Here is a 20,695-nt window from a genome sequence, read left to right as displayed (position 1 = left end):
TTATTATTTTTTTTCCGTTTCAGCCATACCTCACTCATTTTTACTTTGATTTCTGTATAGTGACACCTTGTGGCGTTGGAGAGGACTACAACTACGACAGTAAAAGACACAAACGCAGCTTATTTATAAATGTTTAATATCTACAACTTGTTTTACAATTGTTCATACAAAATCCAAAATTAGTACAGTATATATTTATTTTTTTACTTTTTATTTTTTTATGTAAAATCCACAAATGAACTAAAACCCTGCCAGCACCAATAGTTAGGACAATCTGATCCTCACACAGTTTATGCGCGTTAAGATGAGTCTGCAGGCACTTTATTTATTGAGTCGGATTTGATTACCGATGATGACGTTTGGCTCTGTGAGCTCATTTGGACGACAGTAGAGGGAGACGCTTCATTCTGTGAGACGGCAGCATTTGCGCAGGAGGTCGGAGGAGAATGTTCGCATGAAGAAGTCAGAGTGAATGCGGAGACTGTGACCGACTGCGGCGAAGGGAGATGATCTGGAGACGCACAATGTTGGCACAGCATTTTTTTAAGTCAGTGTGTTGCCTAAATGTATTTCTGTGCTGATTTACAAATTGTATATCTATTTTTCTTTTTAACTTGTTGCTTAACTTAATCCCCAATTCATAAATGTTATGAATGACAAATTAGTCTGCCAAACTGTTGCTTGTTAAGTGAGACGAGTTGACAGCTTGTAACGTGAAAAACACTTCAAGGAACAAAGTATGTCGTAAAAAGCTTTGGCATACCGGTTTGAACACTGATGAGGTCAAAAGACGCGTTGGTCTGTTCTGAACCAGTCGAAAGTTTTACCGGAACAGTTGGAATGACAGCAGTGAGACCAACCTGCGAATTAAAAAAAAAAAAATATCTCCGTTAATGAGATTTGGAACTCTCACAGGAGCTCACGTCACATTACCTCTGAGAAAGTGTCACGGGGTGGAGGAAGAAACTTGGTCCTGGTGGAAGGCGTGGTGGGTACCCTGTGCAGGTAACCATAGCCGATCCCACAGCCTAGACTGAAGACAAAAAAAAATTATCCTTCACGTCTGCTGCTGCGGGAGCCTCGGTCCAAATTGCGTAGGACAGTTTCCATGGCGACTGGCGTACCTGCCCGCTCCCCCCCATTGACGATTTGGCCGGACGTACACCTCCCGACACTCGACTGCGTCTGTGTTGTAGACGTAGAGCTTGAGCAATCTCCCTTCGTGGTCTTGGATGAGTTTGAAGAGATTGTTGTTCTGTTTGGAGGGAGGACAAAGAACAGCAGGTCACCCTCTTGTCACCGTGACGACGTCTACGCGAGGATCCAATTAGCTACCTTGTCCAGGAAGGTTTCAGCTCCTACAATGTAGTCAGTGTAAGGTCTGAGGCCAGCTAGAGCTGCAGGGGAGTTTGGCTCCACTTCCTGGACAGTCACCATATTGGAATAAAAGACGTTAAAAATGCTTGCGAGGGCAGAGGATAACGTCAGAAGAATGTGGTTGATAAGCGCAATTAAAGAATCTGGAAAGTGAAATCAGAGAGATTCTTTATGCATTATACATATTGGGAATTAATTGCTGAAAACGTGCAAAGACTGAACTAGGCCTAAATTATTTAGAAGAACAACCGAAACAAACAAATAATTTAGAGACACTGTAAATTATGTTTTGTCAGGTGATTTTTTTATGAAATTTTATGCATAACCAGAAGCGATCGTAAAAAGGTACATTCGTAACTCAAGGTAACAATGTATTATTTAAAAAAAAAAATCAAAATTCCCCAGTGGTGGTTTTGTGGTCAGCCAACAGGTAAGTGAAGCATTTTGATGTTATGAACACCACTGGGAAGTCTTTTATTTGTGAAAAATACAAATGACAGTATGTCACCTTTAATTGCTTGTTGTTGAAGCATGACGATGTGATGTGTGCCATTTTATTTTATTTTTTTTACAATTCAGGGGAAAAAACAATTGAAGCTCGACTCAGCATTCGCAGCAATTTTTTTTTAAATCGCCTCTACTCACCAAGACATGCCAAACATTTTCTCTCGCGCCTTCAAAGTTGGAGAAGCGGATGCTGATACCCAGCAGCCCCCTTCCGCCCCACAGGCTGCTGGGGATGACCTGCGTCTCCCTCACATCCAGCGTCCTGCTACTATACAGCACCAGTTTGGTGGGTTTGTCCACATTTCTCTCCAGCGCATCTTTGAGGGTGTCGTTGTCTTTGCTCTGTCGCATAGCACACGTGCAATACATATATGATATGGTCACACCAGTTTTTTTTGGGGGGGGGGGACTGCGCACACCGGTTTAACTTACTAGTCTTGTGTCACAAATTGCGATGATGAAGTCAAAAAACGGCTCTAGTCCTGCACAATGACCTGGAGAATTCTGCTGCACCTACAAAAAAAAAAGATCTTTCACTTGTGAATCAGCTTTCCCCCTTTCCTTTCCCACAGAAACAATACTTGTAGTGTAGCCAATGTCATTTAAAATATTTTAGCAACGGGGCTGTTTCATTAAACCCAGTTTTTTAAATTGACAAATAGAATCGATTTTGATGGAACGCAATTCTAAATGTTCCATTAAAATGGGTCAACTTACAATAAGTGAAATGTAAAAAAACAACAAAATAATGGTTTATAATATTTTTTTAATTCAAAGATTTATATATGTTTTCCCCAACACACAACATTCGTCTCGTAGGCTGTCGATGACGTCAGCATTTTCTACCGTTCTCTGATTGGTTAATCAGAGCAAAGCTTATTACAGCCAACATCTGTTACAAGCATGAACACATTAATAGATTTAATAATCAGTATTTCTTGTGAGTATTTTGTTGTACAATTTTGTTTATATTAATCTCATGTTATTAGATAAACATTTCTATTGAACGACATGCTTTTCTATTTTTCTTTATATATAAGATTTGATCGTTTTCTGTACTTTCTACAATTGTTGTAGTGATCCCGGTGGTTTTAAAAGTTGAATTAAGTCGGGTAATGCACAGCTCGGCACTGTTGGATTTTTCACATAAAAGAAGAAAAGAAAAAAGGCCTTAGACGATACACTATGCTAGACCTAAAATGCATTATTTTCCAAATGTCAAAGGTTTGAATGTAATAGACGAAACCGGGTTCATTGTGCAAATAAATCGGCGATTAAATCGACGTGTACAGATCATTCTGCCAAGTCACCACACCGGTTATTCTTGAAGCACTTTGTTAACAACGACTTGTAATCGGGGCGCTGCCAAAGAGGCCTTCAATGACACCAACTTCAAACCTCGTCGTGTTTACTACAGTGCAGGAAAAAAAGTGCTTAAAAATAAACAAAAGACAACTAATGTGCAAAAGTGTTGGCGGTATTATAGCAATAGGGGGCGTAACTCCAGTTAATAGCCGTCAATTGACGCATACATCTTAAATCCGAGGGCACATGAACGCGGCAGGACGCTCCGTCAACACAATTTAATAAAAATTTGAAAGACAACACAAAACAAATTAAATAAAAATGTCTCTATGGACTCGCACACAAACATAAAATGTTGATTAATATTACACGTGACGTTTACGTGAAGTTGCTCGTCTTGTTGTAGACTTCGGGACTTACTTTGAGGACGTGGTATCCTTCACTTCCGCCACCTGGTACCTGCACGCTTGTCGAGCCCCCCATGCTACTCGGAGGGATCAGTTTGCCCCCAGTGGAGTGGATTCGAGCGCAGGAAGAGTGTGCCTGCGTTCATTTGTACGTCAATGCGTGTGGCTGCTGTTTGGATGGTTTGCAACTCAGCACTTCCGCCACGCGTGCGACCTCCTCCAAGGCACACCTGTCCTCGCAAGACAGGATCTGGCGCGAGTTTATCACATGATGTAAAGACAGAACGAAAAACTCAAGGGGGAGCTGTAGAAAATGTTGCTTTAACCGCTTCTCGTTTTTGATGGGTACTCGCTATAAGGAATGATTAATATCGCGTTGATAGAATTTTATGCAGCACCGCCCCCTGCTGTTGAATGAAATCGACGTCAGAATGCAGTTGCAAAAAATAGCACCGACTGGAAAGATGAGCGAAATTTGGGTGGAGCAATCTATTTAGATATTTTTAACATATTGACAAAATTACAGATGCATCTAAAAAATGGTTGCGGAAAAGTTTATGTATTTCAGTTGGAAAAGAGAAAATAAATCTCCAAAGCTGGACACTTTTTTGCCAGTCAACCGTAACCCTAGTTTGAAACCCTAACTGTAGTTTCAAAACCTACCTCTAAACCCAAACCCAAATTTGAAACCCTAACCCAAATTTAAAACTATACATCTAAACCCTAACCGTAATTTGAAACCCTAACCCTAGTTGCAAACCCTAACCCTAGCTGGAAACCCTAACCCTAGCTGGAAACCCTAACCCTAGCTGGAAACCCTAACCCGAGCTGGAAACCCTAACCCTAGCTGGAAACCCTAACCCTAGCTAGAAACCCTAACCCTAGCTGGAAACCCTAATCCTAGTTGGAAACCCTAACCCTAGTTTCAAAACCTACCTCTAAACCCTAACCCTAATTTGAAACCCTACCCCTAGCTGGAAACCCTAAAACCCTAGCTGGAAACCCTAACCCTAGCTGGAAACCCTAACCCGAGCTGGAAACCCTAACCCTAGCTGGAAACCCTAACCCTAGCTAGAAACCCTAACCCCAGCTGGAAACCCTAACCCTAGCTGGAAACCCTAATCCTAGTTGGAAACCCTAACCCTAGTTTCAAAACCTACCTCTAAACCCTAACCCTAATTTGAAACCCTAACCCTAATTTGAGGCCCTACATCTTAACTTAATGACCATAAGTCGGAGCTATATTATTATTCTTCATTTTATCTTTTATTATATCCTTTGCAGTCCTTATTTAGGTTGTCACTTACCATACTTACCTTTGTCTTGAATGTGAGCGCTATTCAACAACATTCGTTTTGTGATTAAACTAAAAAAAGTCCTCATCATTTGGTCGTCCGAGACTAATTCATTACCTCTTTTTGTGCTCGACATCATTCAAGCAGCAAGTGAGAGACGTCCTTCACCTGGTGACACTTTTTCTTTCAACAAGCCAATGAATAAAACCCGACTCCCAGCAGCAGCTTGCTGACGCCTCAGAACTTTGTAATTGTGCTCTAAAAAGCTCGCTCAGATTTATCGGACCGTCTTGGAGGAGTTGAAACTTGTGCAAAAAAAGAAGTGCCCAATACTTTGTCAAGGCTTGTTTTAACAACAAAAATCTCGAAATGAGTCATGTATCCCGTTAAAGCATGGGTGTCAAACTGTGGCCCGCGGGCCAACTTTGGCCCACAGTGTAATTATATTTGGCCCGTCAGGCGATGCCAAATGACTACTATATCATTTTACATTTTATATGATAATAGTGATTTTAAAAACTCAACATTATATTGCATTAATAAACCCACTTATGATAAAAAATTTCAATAAAAATAAAATATTGTTTTTAAAAAATTAAATGCTGGCCCGCGGCTATGTTCAAATTTGACTTTTGGGCCCACTGTGTATTTGAGTTTGACACCCCTGCTTTAAAGGGTTCCAAAACGGCAACTATCAATGCTAACCGTTATCATGTTAGCGGTGTTTTCCATTTATGTTAGCATTACGATAGCAGTGCCGTCCTTAATATTTTTTTTTTTATTGTTTTAATCTGTTTAAGATAGATACAAAAAATATCAGGTTGTAACTTGAAATGACCCACACGGGAAACAACAATATAAATCCCCAAACAAATGTTTCCTCACGTTGCTTTAATGTGAGTTGAATCTCGTGCTGCTGCTGCAAAACGGAGAGCGAGCAGACTTGGTGCAGAAGCAAATAAGCACTTCACGGTCTGGTGTTCAGCAGGCGGCCCTCCAGAGACTCAAAGGCGAAGAAGCATAATGCAAACTCCCACGTCGTCTTCCTTTTAGTTGACTTGCTTGAACAAACCTATTAATTGAGGATCTTCGGTCATTAATTTGATTGACTTCGACGATAAAGACTCCTCACCGCAAAACCTGAAAATGATGCATCGTGCAAAACGGACTAAATGCTTTAGTGACCATTTTATTTTGACATTTTTTTTAGTTTTATAGTGCCGTGTGTAAGTACACAAAGCATTTGGGGACAGCAGGCTCGTAACGATCGCGGCGCTCAAGCATGAAACAAAGCGTTGTCTGGAGAAGGGAGGATGGGAGAGGAGCCGCACAGGCAACCAGTCCATCTAACGCTTCAGTGTCCAAAAATAAAATGCAGCCAGGCGGAGCCACCAAATAGGAAAGGAAAAAAAAAAAAAATTATGATCCGTCTCACCAAAGTAAGGAAAGAAATTGTGGAGAAATCGTCAAACGGGCGATATCTTAAAGCAGAAGAGCAGAAACTGATCTATAACTCGTGACAATTTTGGACATTTTTTAAAATGTTCAATAGCAAATTTTTGCAAGCTTTTAAAAATTATCAATGGAAGTAAACTTATTTGATATATTATTAGATTATGATTATTTTTATTATTTTTTTAATAATTCATAATCTGCCTTTGTTTTTTCTCTAGCACATCACCTTTTTATAATTATAATAATATATTTTGCAATTTTCATGAATTAAAGTATAATTTCAGCAACATGTGGATGCAATTTACTTTCTAAAACGTTATAGCGATAAATTACGAGTGGTCGAATTAGCACAATGCAAACTTTTAAAGGTCAAATTTAAAATTTGCCTTTGAACAGTGCAATCATCACAACAAGCACAATATCCATCATTTTGATCATAACAGTAATAATTTCAGGATTTAAAAAAAAAAAAAACGTTCGCACAAATGCTCGACAGCTCACAACTTTATTCGAACTGTGGTTACAACAGTAATACTCTGGAAATGAGAAGTTAAAGTGCCTACATGGAATATTTCGTCATAATCCGGAATGTTATTTCGTTCTTCTTATTACAACAGCAAACAATGTGCAAGCGAAACTTTTCATGATAAATACTCTTAAGAGTGACTTTGGCGAGCGTGTTGCGTATTGTGGTTGCCACTCGAACAAACGCGGAATCGTAAATACAATCGTTATCGCTAGCATGTTAGCATTGTGCTTTTCTCCCAACAAAAATGACTTTTGCACAGTTCACGCAACTCATATTGCACAGTTAAATTATTCTTCTATAAATGCGATTCGATGAACAAGCGTCCGTTCATGGAACTCAACTAGTGACGGGTAAATGAAGCTTCGAATCTGCTTCATGAACCAGTTGTAGTATTTTTGTGACTCCACTAGATGGCGCTCTCGGTTCAACATTGGGCTGAAATCACACTGACTTGCCATTTTTTAAAGCAACAGCGCCATCTGCAGGACTCCAAAATACAACAACTGGTTCATGAAGCAAATTAGAAGCTTCATTTTCCCATCACTACACTCAACCCATCTTTGGTTCACTAATGCACATAAAAGACTGAAAACCTTAATCTATAAAACAACAAATAATGACGGAAAATATTTTACACCCAGAAAAAAAAAATATCAGATGAAATATTCACAATTCTATTCTCATCGTTAAAATAAAGCCATACATCTGTTCCAGAGTGTGCTTGATTCACATTTAAGGTTTTGACGTGTACTTTGTAACAATACTATACAACAATCTACACAGGAAATATCTAAAAAGACGGCCAGTACACGTTACGATGACGGCATCATACTCGTTATACTTTAAAGAACCACCGAGGGAATGATTGATTGGAGCATGACATCAACAACATGGTCCATCAACATACAGGTACATATATGCTCTATTACGCATTACTTACACGTCAATTGCAAGAAGGTTGTGCTCTGTTTGTTTTTTTCCCCCCACTTTTTTTACGTTCATTCAGTCTTCTAAGCGATTCTGCATAGAACACAGGAGATTATTCGTGGTCATCAGTAGATAAAAGCAAATGCGCCTCACTCCCGATATGTAACGGCCACAACATTAGGTACACCATGTAAAGAGAACACACGCACCAACTCCCCCTCCCCTAATTTTCTGCGGGTGTTCCTAATGATGTGTCCTCCAGTGCGTTTGTTTCTAACGTCGTACATTTCGCGATTTTTTTTTTTTTTTTACAAATCCTGCCCGAGTCTTTCGATTTCCTCCACCAGGAAGTCGATATCGGACCTCGTCGCAGCCGCGTTGGAGATGACCATGCGGAAGAAGTTGACCTTCTCCCCTTGAGGTTGGTAGCCCACCATGGTGGTACCAGACTCCATCATCATGGCTTTGATCTTTGGGGCAACCTTTGGAGGAAATCACACGCAATCAAATTCAAATCCGATTTAATACGATGGACTTCGCCAAAGCTGAGCACAACTGGAGTTAAAATGTGGGATGTGGTTGATCACAATTCTCTTTAGGAACTGGACATCTGAAGTTTATATGACTTGGCCGATCAGCGGTTGTTCCACAAAATGTTGGTCGGGTTCCAAATTGGAGGACCTTGAGAAGCGTTCGACTTTATCCCGGCAGTGAAAGTGAATTTCAAATCCGATTAATGAGTGGTTACCTTGTGCAGCCTCTCCTGTCTCTCTTTACCAGCAGGAATGCCGCGTAAGCTCAGCGGAAGGTACCAGAAGCAAACGTTGGTGTGCTGCGGCTGAAAAGAGAAAGGACCATTTGGATGAAACGCTGAGCTGATGCAACATGAGGTAGCCTTGTTGCAATCTGACAAGAGCTGTAACATAAACATCCAATTTTGCTACAAGAAAAAAAAAAAACTATATTATAAAAATAAAAATTGGAATAACTTTAAAATGTAATTTTTTTGACATTGAAAAAAATATTTAGCACAGAGAAAGCAAGTACTTTTACTTTTATCTGGAAGTTGGTGCACGAGACAATTCTCATTTCTTCGTTGTAAAATGCAGATAAACAAATCGAGAATAAATCGAAAATTTCACAGAATTGAGTGAAATTATCTAATTTCACCTTGACTGCTTGGAACGTTATTATTTGACTGTATAGCAAATACTGTATCGTTGTTCATCTATTTCCACCAGCAAAGTAAAATAACAGTGCCAGAACGATTAAATATGCTTCTCCAGATGGCAAAATGAACCGTACAACATCTAAACTAAAAAAAAAAAAAATAAATAAATTTAAAAAAAGACTTTTGGGCCACCCTTTACTCTCGTTACGTTGCAGGTTCCAAAGAATGATCTCACCTCTGTGTTAAACACCATCTCGAAGCCTTCTCGGTCTTTGATTTTGTAGTAAAGGTATGATGACAGTTCCAGACACTTGTCGATATGTTGTTCGAATCCCACTGTTCCCTTTTAAGGTCGGAAAAAAAAATGGTTGCATGACAGACTCCATAAAGCTTGTAACATTCAAAATATAATTACAGAAGTAAAATGACATATTTACATTGTGTGTAAACACTAGTGATGGGTAAATGAAGCTTCAAATCTGCTTCATGAACCAGTTGTAATATTTTCTAACTCCAGTAGAGGGCACTCTCGGTTCCACATTGGGCTGACAGTTTTTCAACCCCTTTTTTTTTTTTTACAGCAACAGTGCCACCTACAGGACTCAAAAATACAACAACTGGTTCATGAAGCAGGCTCAATTGACCCTGCAGACTACTAATGTGATTTTTGGGGGCTACCTAGTGCCCGTGGGCTTCATGTTGAGGACCCCTGGTCTATATAAAAAAAAACAGTCCGACTTTTATTAGTCCGCCAAATCCCCCAAACTGAGCAGCAGCACGACGACCCGAGACCTTACACTCACTTTCATGTCATAATGTCAGCAGGAGGTACCTTTGCCTTCCACATGAGCCAGAACTTAAATATGTCAACATGGCGACCGCACTGAATGGCCTTGTCGCCCGTGTCGTATGCCACGTCGTACTGCTTGTCCGGCTGGAAGAGGTAGCCAGCGCACATGGAGTTGCAGCCTTGTAATAAGCCCTGCAAGCATGACAAGCATTAAAAAAAAAGGACAGAAGTCCAAAGATGTTCAAGACAAACAAAGTTCTCACCTTTTCTCTAACCAAGATGGCGGAACACTGCAGAGGCACGCCCATCATCTTGTGCGGGTTCCAAGTTACGGAGTTGGCTCTGCACACATCATAGAACCGCTCTGAGTTCAGCCATGTTTACCCGTTTGGGGCCGGGACCCGATCCATAGTCACTAAACTTTACGATACACACCAGGGGAGAATTTAATGTGGGGCGTTTGTAAAAGCTGTCAGAGGTTTGCGGTGGAGTGTCGCTTAGTCGCTTGGGAATTTTGTTGGATTTTTTGACAAAGAGCAAGGCACTCTAATTGGAAGAGGAGTCATAACGTGCAAATTCTTTGTTATTGTTTGAGTATTTGAGGGAATAAATCACTGTCTAGTTGCTGTAAAATATGCCAATTGGATTGCTTTTAATTGACAATAAAATTCCATTTTTATTTTTGCATTTTTTAGTTTCACAATTTTGTATCTATGTATTTAACATTCCTACATTTGTACTTAAGTGCGTTGCCAGGCTGTACATTTCAATCCATAAGACATAAATATACCTTTTCAAAAACATAGTCTCCGCCTCCCAAAGACGGATTTATACGTCCTAGCCTTTTTTTTGTGTCATAGCTTCATGTTTGGAAAGCATTAGAACAGAATATTCTGTTGGCCTCACAAAATCAAACGCTGGGATTGAAGGGTTTTCTCTAGTGAAAATGGCTGGGATTAAATGAGTTAAAGGGATTGTTAACAAAAAATAAAATAAAATTGCCACAAACATCTGTACGGACACATTTGATTTACACAGCCGCAACATTTTTTTTTCCATTAGCCATCATACCGCATCCTTTTCATTTTTTTTGTGTCGACCAGCATGACTTCCAGTCATAAATTTTTAATACGAGACTTTACCGTACCTCTCGACTCCATTCAGCTTGTGTCTGTGTTTCCTCGACATCAACAAACCGCCTCCCCAAGCACCCTGCACACATTTTGGCCACAAGTGACAACTTGTACTTTCAATATTCATTTTACACTTCCCATTTAAGGGCAATCCCTTACGTCCACATGAAGCCACATGTTGTATTTTTCACAGATGTCGGCAATTTCATTGATGGGATCGAAGGCTCCGTAGACTGTGGTGCCGGCCGTGGCGTTCACGTACATGGGGACAAAGCCCTGCAAGGCAACAACACGCTCGTCGCTAATGATGTTCTTTTCCCTGACATCAAAAAGACAGGATGGCGCATTTTCCGCTAATAACGCACTCCTGCACTCTGCAGATATGCTTTGGGACAAAAAATTGCTTGCCCGCCCCCTCCAGCCCTCACATCACTTTGCCTTAAAGAATGACTTGCAGCACTTTGCTCCGCAGGAGCCGCATGTGCGAGAGGACAGAAACATTATTAATATAACCTCGCTTGCCCTGGCAAGCTGCAGCATACGGTGGATGAATGCCTCATTGGACACTTGAAGCTAAGTACAGGAGACGGAGCAATTTTGAATTTGATCAAACTATTCGGGGGGGTACATCTCGAAAGTCGAACTCAACTGAAAAGGTCAAACCACAGAATAACATCGGCAAGTATGTTTTGATTATTTTTTTTTTTTTTGATGGCAAGTAGCAAAAAATGGACGATATCCATTAGGGCTGGGATTAAAAATTTTTTGAAAATGACAAATTTTTTTTTCACCTTTTGCTTGGCTTCGATTACTTTGGCTTCCAAATCAGCAGGAATGACTCTTCCTCTGGAAAAGAAAATGGGCTTGTCAACAAGGTTATTGTGCTAAGAAAATGAAGGGAATTAATGAATTTTTTATTTTTATTTTTTGCATTCTACTAATCCTCCATCAATTTAACTAAAACTAAAACTAATACTAAAAAAAATTATAAAACTAAATGAAAAAAAATTATCCTGTTTGAAAAAAAATTATTAAAAAAATTAAAATAATTAAAAAAATAATAAAAAAATAAAAAAAATAACAGAAGTAAAAAAAAAAAATAAAACTACTGTTTAAAGAAAGAAAAATGCCAAAATATTATAACAGCTACGTGCGATTTCCACTCTACATTTCCACACAATGACAAATACCAACCTCTCATCTGTTCTGAGCAGAATCAAGTTGTCCGTTCCGAAGCCCAGTGCGGCACTGGCCTTTTTGATTGAATAGTGGCTCTGCCGGAAGAGAGTTGCAATCAGCTTTTCATGCACATAAACGACAGCAAAAGGTCTGGCCGGACGGCGCTGAACGAACATGCTCAGAGGTGAAGAGGACCAGTCGGGGTGCAGCTGCCATGCCTTTGCTTTTCACCTCAGGGAAGAACTTGTAACGTGCAATCATCACGCCGTACATGTTGGAGATGGCTCCTCCTGCAGGAAACCAGATGGGCACTCTCAGGAGCCATCGCTGTACGGTACACGTGGCTGACAACACCGAGTCCGCTCAAGTGTGACACCAGAGTGGGCGCTGACGCTCTTACCCGGAGAGAATATTCCATCCCCCTCCGCCTCGGGCCAGCCGATGAATTCTCGCATCTTTTTCAACGTCAGCTGCTCCATCAGCACGAAGACGGGCGCGATCTCATAAGTGAACCTGTGACACAGAAAATACATGCAAGTGGTGAAAAAAAATTTTTTTGGTTTGAATTCTGCCAAGGAGACAAAAAAAAATCATTTTGGTGGCATCAAACCCGATTTTGTTTTCAAATCACTCTACTGGGCGAGACATCTATGAAGGATCGTTCTCCAAGTGGCCACTTCAGATTGTAGCGTACAGAATTGAAGCTGCTTTGATTGGCTATCGACTGTGACCACTCCCACATCGGCGCAGCTCCGCACTTGTCCACCAAATGACCAACATCAGGCACGACCGCAATCCTCGTGAGGATACGCAGCTCAGATAATGAATGGATGGAAGGTCTAATCCTGGTAGACACATCAGGATTTTTCTTATTTTAAAAGATTATTTAACTGTGACAGACTGCAGAGAGATGTCGGCTTTTGCTACACACGTGAAGATTTTTAGTTGTAATTATTTAACACGTTAAATATTGAACATTTTGTTTTGAATTCTACTGTCGGAACAAATCCATTTTTAAGACACCTCAGATGTAAGAATACATTTAGAGGCTAATTTTATCGGACAATCTCATACGACACAGGTGGCATTTCCATTCAGAATTTGCTGTGAGATACATTTAGATTCAGAAAACGCTTACATGTTGGTGTTGGCCGTTGAGGTGAGCCATTCTCCTGCCAAGCCAACAATGTCTAAGCCGGTGGAGAGTTGGTTGAAAAACCTGGGATGACCTGAACATTAACCAACCGAAAAAAAAAACACCATTAAAATAAATCCTACGCTAACGACTGAGTTCCTCGCTGCCTCTTTGTCCCCACCCCCTCCTCACCTGTCCTCACGCCATACTTCAAAGTGTCCCGACAGTCCACCAGGATCTGCTCCAGGGACTCGGGTTGGTCCGAGAGCTCCAGGTTGAAGCCTTCCATGCCCTCCAATAGTTGGTGCGGGTGGTGGAAATCCAGGACCTTTGTGGATCGGTCGAAGGTTTTGCGGATGTAGCTGGTGAGGATTTCCACCACCTCCAGCAAGAACTGCATGGTGGGCTCCTCTCCATTTTTGGCAGGTAACAGCTCTGCCAAAAAAAAAAAAAATTAAATAAAAAAAAAAACGCAATTATTGAGCGTGGTCGCTCCTTTGTCTGATTTAATAGAAAGTACGACTCAACTAAATATGAATATATCACTTAACAAAAGATTAGATTGGCTAAATGTCCAAAATACAACCAGTCGGGGTTTGTGTGCTCTTTCTTGCTCCTGTTCGCGTCAGCCTGTGTAAGTGGAGAATCGATCGGCACGATAGTTTTTATTTTTTGTGGAGGTGATCACCCCTCAAATACGTTTAATATTTCACTTTTCAAGTCAATTTCTGACTGGCGGAATACACTTTCATTAGTGAGCTCTGCCAGATTTCCCTGGTGTGACGTCACACTTCCGGGTTTGTCGCTCGGCAGAATCAAACTTCGGGAAAACTATTAATTTGTCAAGTATAATTTTATTTCATGCTTTAATATTTGTATTATGTGTAATTACTTTACTTGTGACACAAATTGATTCGATTTGACATTTTCTGAGTTTACCTCACACTTGGTCTTTAAATCACTACAGAGTCTTTTAGCATTTTAGTACTGATGTCATTTTTACTTGCAAAGCAGTATATACGAAAATAAAACAAGAGCTTGAAAAAATGCCAGTAACTAAAAAAGAAAGTAATTGATCACCCTCTGTGCTTTCTGAACTGTCAATTTGAAATTTGATTAATCAATTAATCACCACAAAATAACAGATTAATTGATTATTAAAATAGTGTTTAAGATTGACAATAAAAACATCTTTTTTGCTTTTATATTTAAGTACATTTCAGAGTTCTTATCGCCAGTCTTTTTTGGCCCTCACACCTTTCTTTAGATGTAAGGCCATCTATCACACATCCATTCCACAGGCAAGACTGCAGGTGTACCTTACCTCTGGCAAACAAATTGGAGAAGTCCGTCTCCGTGCGTGTGAAGCGCGCCCCCGCGCTGCTGTTGTCGCACGTGAGCATGAAGCTCCGGGCCGCGCGCTCCTTGAACGAGCCCGCGAACCTGCTCCTGTCCTCCACGTTGTTGTTCTTCTGCAGGAAACCTAACAAAATCCGCAACATGGTTACAACATGCAGATAACGCCAACATTTTGGGGGCTTTCGAGCAGTCTCCGCCTCTCAGGGACCCTTTTCTAAGAAGAGGCCCCCTTATCATGGGGCGCGGGAGGAGGGGGAGGGGGGTATATCGCGGGGGCGACACGATGACATCAGCAACAAAACAAACCGCGGTTGTAAATTCGTACTAAAGCGTCACATTTGAGTGAACACGCAGCAGATCCAAGATCAGCCACAAAATGTTGTTAATAAATCAGAAAATTACAATCTCAATACCGGGCAGTTCCTTTGGAGATTTTCTATTGATGGTCTTTTTTTTCCTTTCTTTTTTTTTCATTGCAGTCTTTTATGATGCAGATGAAGACTGCCGGCTAATTAAATGGTCCTGATGAAAGCAGCGGAACGTGTCGGTCAAAAAGTGTGCAGCCCACCGGTGCGTGACAGTCACTATTATGGGATGTGTCAGCTCGCGTCACAGGCTGAAATAGACTCTCGGGGAGCACATTGTAAAATCCATCGCTAATTCCGTCCTTTTATTCCATCAGCTTCCACTCAACAGCGACATGGAACTTAATCATTCATTTGGTGAGGATTTTGACAAAAAAAAAAAGTAAACACACGTGGTTTGAGGCTTACCACAAATCTTCATTCCCAGTTTTCTTGTACATCCATGAGCAACTCCACACCAAGCGTCATAGCCTAAATACATAAAATAGTCCTTCAAAATAAGAGAAATAAATAGACAGTCCAATATGCAAAAATGGAGGTGACAACAGCCACCGATTGGATAATTGCAGCATTTTGATCACGAGTCCCCAATGGGCCCTCGACACTTAAACCCTCCATGACCCAATTTAACGTTAAATTAATTATCCCTCTGTTTGAAAAATGGGACGTGGTGTAAAAGATGCAAGACAACACCGGTGCCTTATCGTGAGCTCACAGCCGCCAGACAGGAGGAGAGGAGGGGGCACCTTGGAAAGGTATCACCGCCCCCCCACCCCCCCCCCCCCAAAAAAAAAGCAATTTAGTGGTGTGGATGGCTGGGTGCGAACAACAGCAAATCCACATTTGAACCCTCTTTTGGATCATTAGACGAATCATTGGCCTGGTGCTCAGATGGCAATTTGTTTTAAACAATTAACACACACATCCATTCCATACATTTATTTGTTTCAAAATATCGAAACCAAAGCATAGACAGTTCCATCCAATGGCAGGAACACGTCACTATTCACTGGTCTTGTTTTGTTCTTGGAAATATATTTCCGCGGGCTGTAAATGTTCAAGTGTTCCATTAAGGCCAATGTAATATGGCTCAATTAATTGCCACTTTAGGGTCTCCTCACATGCGCGCGTCCATGTGGTCGTTTATACAGCACAGACAGAAAGAATACACACAATAATAATAATAACAATAACAATAACAATAACAATAACAATAACAATAACAATAACAACAACAATAATAATAATAATAATAACAATAATAATAATAATAATAATAATAACAATAATAATAATAATAATAATAATGTCCAGGGGGACCGTAATGCAGCAAAAAAGAAGCCCTCAGCCCCCCCACCCTTTTCCACCCCCAACCCCTTGAATGGAAATGATTAATGAGCCACGAAATCGGCCCAAATAACATGCGTGAAATGGCATTTTATCTGGCGAGCACCTACTTGAGCCCGGTGGCCGTAAATTTGTCGCGTTGGGATCCGGATCGCCAACAGAGGAGGAGGACGGTGCAGACGCCATCAATCCAGTGCAGACTCGGAGCCAAAGTCCTCAGCTTCTCCGTCTCCACTCCCACAAAAACAAAAGAAAAAAAAATCCAAGTCTTGTTCCTCGCTTCTTCCCCCCAAAATACAAAAAAAAAATCTGTATTCTTTTTTTTTTTGTGGGGCGGCTATCCAAGATAAGAAGAACGATTCACTGGTCGGGAGAGAAGAAAATCCATGTACTGTGTTAAGAAAACAATTAGTGGCTAAAACAGCATTTTTCAAATTACACTCACTGGAGTTGCATTGTGTGCATGCAACAATCGCACGAATCCAAATATTTGATTGTGTTTGATTAAAACACAATTGAGCCAATATTTTATCAATGAAAAAGTCAACATGCATCCCTTGTGCGTTAAAAAAACGCACGAGTTATTTAGAGACCAAATTGTGCACGATTTGGATTAAATCCGATTTTCAAAGGAGTGAGATGCCACCACCTGTTACAGAATGTCCACAAATAATTTCCTTGAGTTTGCGTCTGCACTCACCGTGGACGTGACGACGAGGTGCAGTCCAAAACTCGACTTGAGCTGCTCGGATGATCCACTCGTGCGATGCCACGCAAGGTGACCTTGCCCTGGCTCGAGTTGACATTTAAACCCACGAACGAAGAGTCATCCCAACCTTCGTCGAGTGTTTGTCTCCCCTCGCTATTTTTGCTTTGCGTGTGTGTGTGTGTGTCTCTCTCTTTGTAAGCTCACCGATACTTTTTTTCTTCTCTTTTTTGGGAGGGGGAAGTGATGCTCACCTCCGAATCCTCGTCACGGACTTCAAGTTTGTTGCCGGTGGAGCAACACATTACGTGAAAGGGGGAACGAGAGGAGGGTGCGTGTGAGTGAGGAGGAGGAGGATTAAAAAAAAAAAGAAAAGAAAATGACACAGCCACAATCAATCCTTCAATTGTTTACCATTACGTGCTCCTCCCACCTCCTCCTATACCGTCAACAGCCATTAATCTTCCAGGAACTATAACATCAGATGACGTCATCACCGCCTATCTCATTTTTGGAACGTGCTCCTCACGTTAAGAGTCTCAGTTCAGACATCGTCGAGTGTCATTATTATAATATCCGCTAGATGGCAGTAAGCAACCAAAAATCAACCAGCGCACCAATCTTCAGTCAGTCACTCTGTATTTTGTTCCAACGAGTGGATGATCATTTCTGCTTGTCGGTATACGTACGTCACTGGTAAAGGTAATCACTCAACGATGAAAGGTTTGTGCTAAATAAATAACTTTTGGACGAATTAAATAAAATTAGATACGTTCCTAATCGTCTCTCACGACACACCTGTGCTCAGGCCCACTAATGAATGTACTCGAGGCTTCATTCCATCCATCCATCCATCCGCAATTGTTGCTAAATATAAATGTCGCCCTGAATGTGGAACGCTGTCACACATGCGCAAGACAATCTGAAAAGCGTTGAGAGCACTCCAGTGACGTATACATATATGCAGAAAATGGATTTTTAGAGCTTGGTTTGTGTTTTCAGCACTGGACAGCTCCACACCCACGAGGTGAAACATAGGCAATAATTCTCTTTTAGGCCCCTTGACGTTCATATATCTGGGAACATACATGGTTAGTCTGAAATGTTCATTTTATACTGTCCAAAAAAAATAGGTCAATTTTTGTTCTTGGAGGTACCACTTTTTTGTAAAGTAGCCTAAGGGGTTCACAATTGAACCTCTTGGTAGAAATGGGCCATGCTGGCAAACGGACTATGTCGGTACTTTTTTGTTTGCATGCATTAATTTAAGTTGTACTTGTATCTCAAGACCTGCGGACAGTTTGTAGTCTTCAGCGAACCTCCAACCCACATGTTTTAGGAATGTGGGAGGAAGCTGGAGTACCCCAGAGTACACCCGAACTCCACCCAGCAGGGCCCGATCTTTGAATCCTGGACTTCTGGACTGTGACGTACTCGTCCACATCGCAACCTCAGACCGTCACATGCGTCCAAATCTATGGCGAAGCCCTCGACTGCGCCTCAGTGCTCGAAGCAAGGTCCGCAAAGGCGAGCTTGGAGACGTTTGAGATGGAAGAACTTGGACAGAGCACCGACCTCAAGCCCGTAAAACACGAGTGCAACGTATGAGAGCATGGACTGGGTGATTGCCAGGTCCTCTCACGTGCAACATTTGTGACCTCTCAAAAATCCCCACAAACATGCTCCAAAAGTCTTCCCACGCTACTCCAAAAAAAACATTTCCCCTTTTTGTCTGTCTGTTTCTTTTTCTTGCTGTCCTACTCCTCACGAAACAAAACTGTACAAAACTACAGATGTTTTGTGGTTCTTTTCGCAGAAAAACAAATTGACCCGAATAGTGGATTGGTCCATTATTGACCCAAAATTGGATTATTAGTGTTTCGAGTGTAGTGAGCCAAATGGCTATTTTGGTACATTTACAAAGTTGGCAAGCACTAATTAAAGGACATGAAATAAACGCTGAAAGTGCTTGTCGATCAGGCACACAAAGTCGTTGCCCGATCATGCCCATCACGCGACCCATTTGCTTCTTCACCAGCCAACCCGTAAGGTCCAGTCTGGAGACCACCAGCGGTACCAAGCCATCTCTTGTCTGTCAGCTACAATGAAAGAGGACAATAGTAGCGAGCTTGAGTTTATTTCTGTCTTTCAGGAACTTCACAAGATTGTCCACAAGATGGCGCACAATCCAAATGAAGCATGAGAATGAACTCAGAAGACACCCGCCTCATTTCCTGTCATGTGGCGCTCACGTGATCAACATGTAGTTGGCTACTTGTTAACACGTTTGGTCTTTATTTTTCATTTTTGTAAGAAAAATGTTACATTTTTTGACATTTTGGAGCAGGAATTGATCAGTTGTGGCCTCCTGCAAACTTCTTGCAGGTTGAAAGTCCCTTTTTTCTCAAGCGAGCCAACCAATTAATTTATTCTGCTGCTCTACCTTCGTGGCCCTGTTCTCTGGTCAGAGGTGTGAAACCTGCACGGCGGCCTCCAGCAGTCATGTCAGCTGCGTCACAACCATATTCTGAACCTTCTACCATTTCATTTCAGGCTTGAATACGATCAACCTGCAGAGCGGTGGAAGGAAATCGTACCATTGCCTTGACAATCTACTGATTATCAACTCCCACGGGGAAATTTCATTTACACACTGCCATACATTTTTCGTTAGTGAGGTCGAAATGAAAAAAGGGGGGATGGGAATTTGTGGAAGGGGTTTTAATGCCTCGCTAAAGGGCAGGGATGTCACCAGGGTTTATAGGCCCCGTTGGAAAAAAAATATCACACTTCGCCACCAAACAAAAATATTTTTCTGGGCCTGTGTCAGTAATTACGATTATTTAGGGGATAGGGACCAAGCTTACGCACGGGTTTTTATTATGACCTAAGGATGTCACAAGTTGGCACTTTAGTCCACTTGAAGTTCCTCACCTCACTTCAACATAGTTCTTTGGAAACAAGATGCCACAAGATGGCGCCAAATTGATACATAATTGCTACGATCTGAGCACCAACAGCAGCTAGGTGAGTTTTTGATGTTTATTTTCTGTAAATAATGGAGGACATTTCCCCCAACTGCAACTTTGACAGCTTTAAAGCACAAGGCCACAGTCACGTTCGCCCTTCTGGACAACATTAATAGATTAACGATGAACGTACTTGAAGTCGACTTCCTGGAGCGGCATCACATGGCTTTCATCAATGGGGTGTATTTTTAGAGCATCAAAAAAGTCACATGGAAACACTGAAACAAACAAAACTGCTGCCATTTGAAGTGCCACCCGACAAACAAATAAATAAATAAACTTTAGCTGCTCTTGTAGGCTTTCCCTGACATTTTTTCTTTTCTTTCTAGCAGAAGCCAAATGTTTTTTTTTTTGCTAACACATTTGAACAGGGGTGTGTAGACTTTTTCTATCCACTGTATAAAGCCATGAAGGATAGAAATAACTCAAGTGATTTCTGAAATGTTCATAAAAAAAATGATGAAGGGTCACCTTGATTGGACCACAGAAATAAGCAAAGAGGAGAACGGAATTAATCTGCTATGATTTTATGCAAATGGAGTTTGTGATGATTTTGATAAGAAGAAAAAAAAAGCGGGGGGGGGGGAACTGCGCTCCTCAGAACTTATGGGAGGAAATCTCTCTTTCGCTAAATTTGTCAAAATCCATTTAAAGCTGCGCCATAGGAGGAGTCGGGAAT

General features: G+C 41.2%; 2 protein-coding genes across 3 annotated transcripts; both read right to left on the bottom strand.

Annotated features, from left to right (window-relative positions):
• Positions 1-115: 115 nt before the first annotated feature.
• On the bottom strand, positions 116-3,821 carry LOC148323766 (Golgi reassembly-stacking protein 2-like). Its single transcript, XM_088314569.1, has 8 exons — positions 3,610-3,821; positions 2,317-2,397; positions 2,023-2,226; positions 1,336-1,422; positions 1,125-1,255; positions 934-1,033; positions 764-860; positions 116-511 (listed from the first exon to the last, which is right to left on the bottom strand). The coding sequence occupies exons 1-8, from the start codon at positions 3,670-3,672 to the stop codon at positions 300-302; spliced, it is 975 nt and encodes a 324-aa protein (XP_088170695.1). The 5' UTR covers positions 3,673-3,821; the 3' UTR covers positions 116-299.
• Positions 3,822-6,832: 3,011 nt separating this feature from the next.
• On the bottom strand, positions 6,833-17,491 carry LOC148323765 (glutamate decarboxylase 1-like). 2 transcript variants are annotated; one of them, XM_088314727.1, is made up of 17 exons: positions 16,982-17,487; positions 16,392-16,644; positions 15,343-15,405; positions 14,535-14,693; positions 13,403-13,645; positions 13,214-13,304; positions 12,476-12,588; positions 12,250-12,365; positions 12,091-12,170; positions 11,688-11,742; positions 11,056-11,172; positions 10,911-10,975; positions 10,027-10,105; positions 9,806-9,955; positions 9,209-9,316; positions 8,551-8,640; positions 6,833-8,284 (listed from the first exon to the last, which is right to left on the bottom strand). In XM_088314727.1, exons 2-17 carry the CDS (start codon positions 16,465-16,467, stop codon positions 8,111-8,113), a joined length of 1,779 nt encoding a protein of 592 aa, XP_088170853.1. In that variant the 5' UTR covers positions 16,468-16,644; positions 16,982-17,487; the 3' UTR covers positions 6,833-8,110. The 2 variants fall into 2 exon arrangements, 1 of the variants encoding a protein (XP_088170853.1); XR_015846464.1 differs by lacking the exon at positions 6,833-8,284 and having other exon boundaries at positions 8,624-8,640; positions 9,777-9,955; positions 16,982-17,491.
• Positions 17,492-20,695: the final 3,204 nt, after the last annotated feature.

This window comes from Idiotropiscis lumnitzeri, chromosome 14 (assembly GCF_059441095.1).
Source record: "Idiotropiscis lumnitzeri isolate Australia: NSW breed Sydney's pygmy pipehorse chromosome 14, RoL_Ilum_1.0, whole genome shotgun sequence".
NCBI lineage: Eukaryota > Metazoa > Chordata > Actinopteri > Syngnathiformes > Syngnathidae > Idiotropiscis > Idiotropiscis lumnitzeri.
This window is presented reverse-complemented; position numbering and strand designations above follow the sequence as displayed.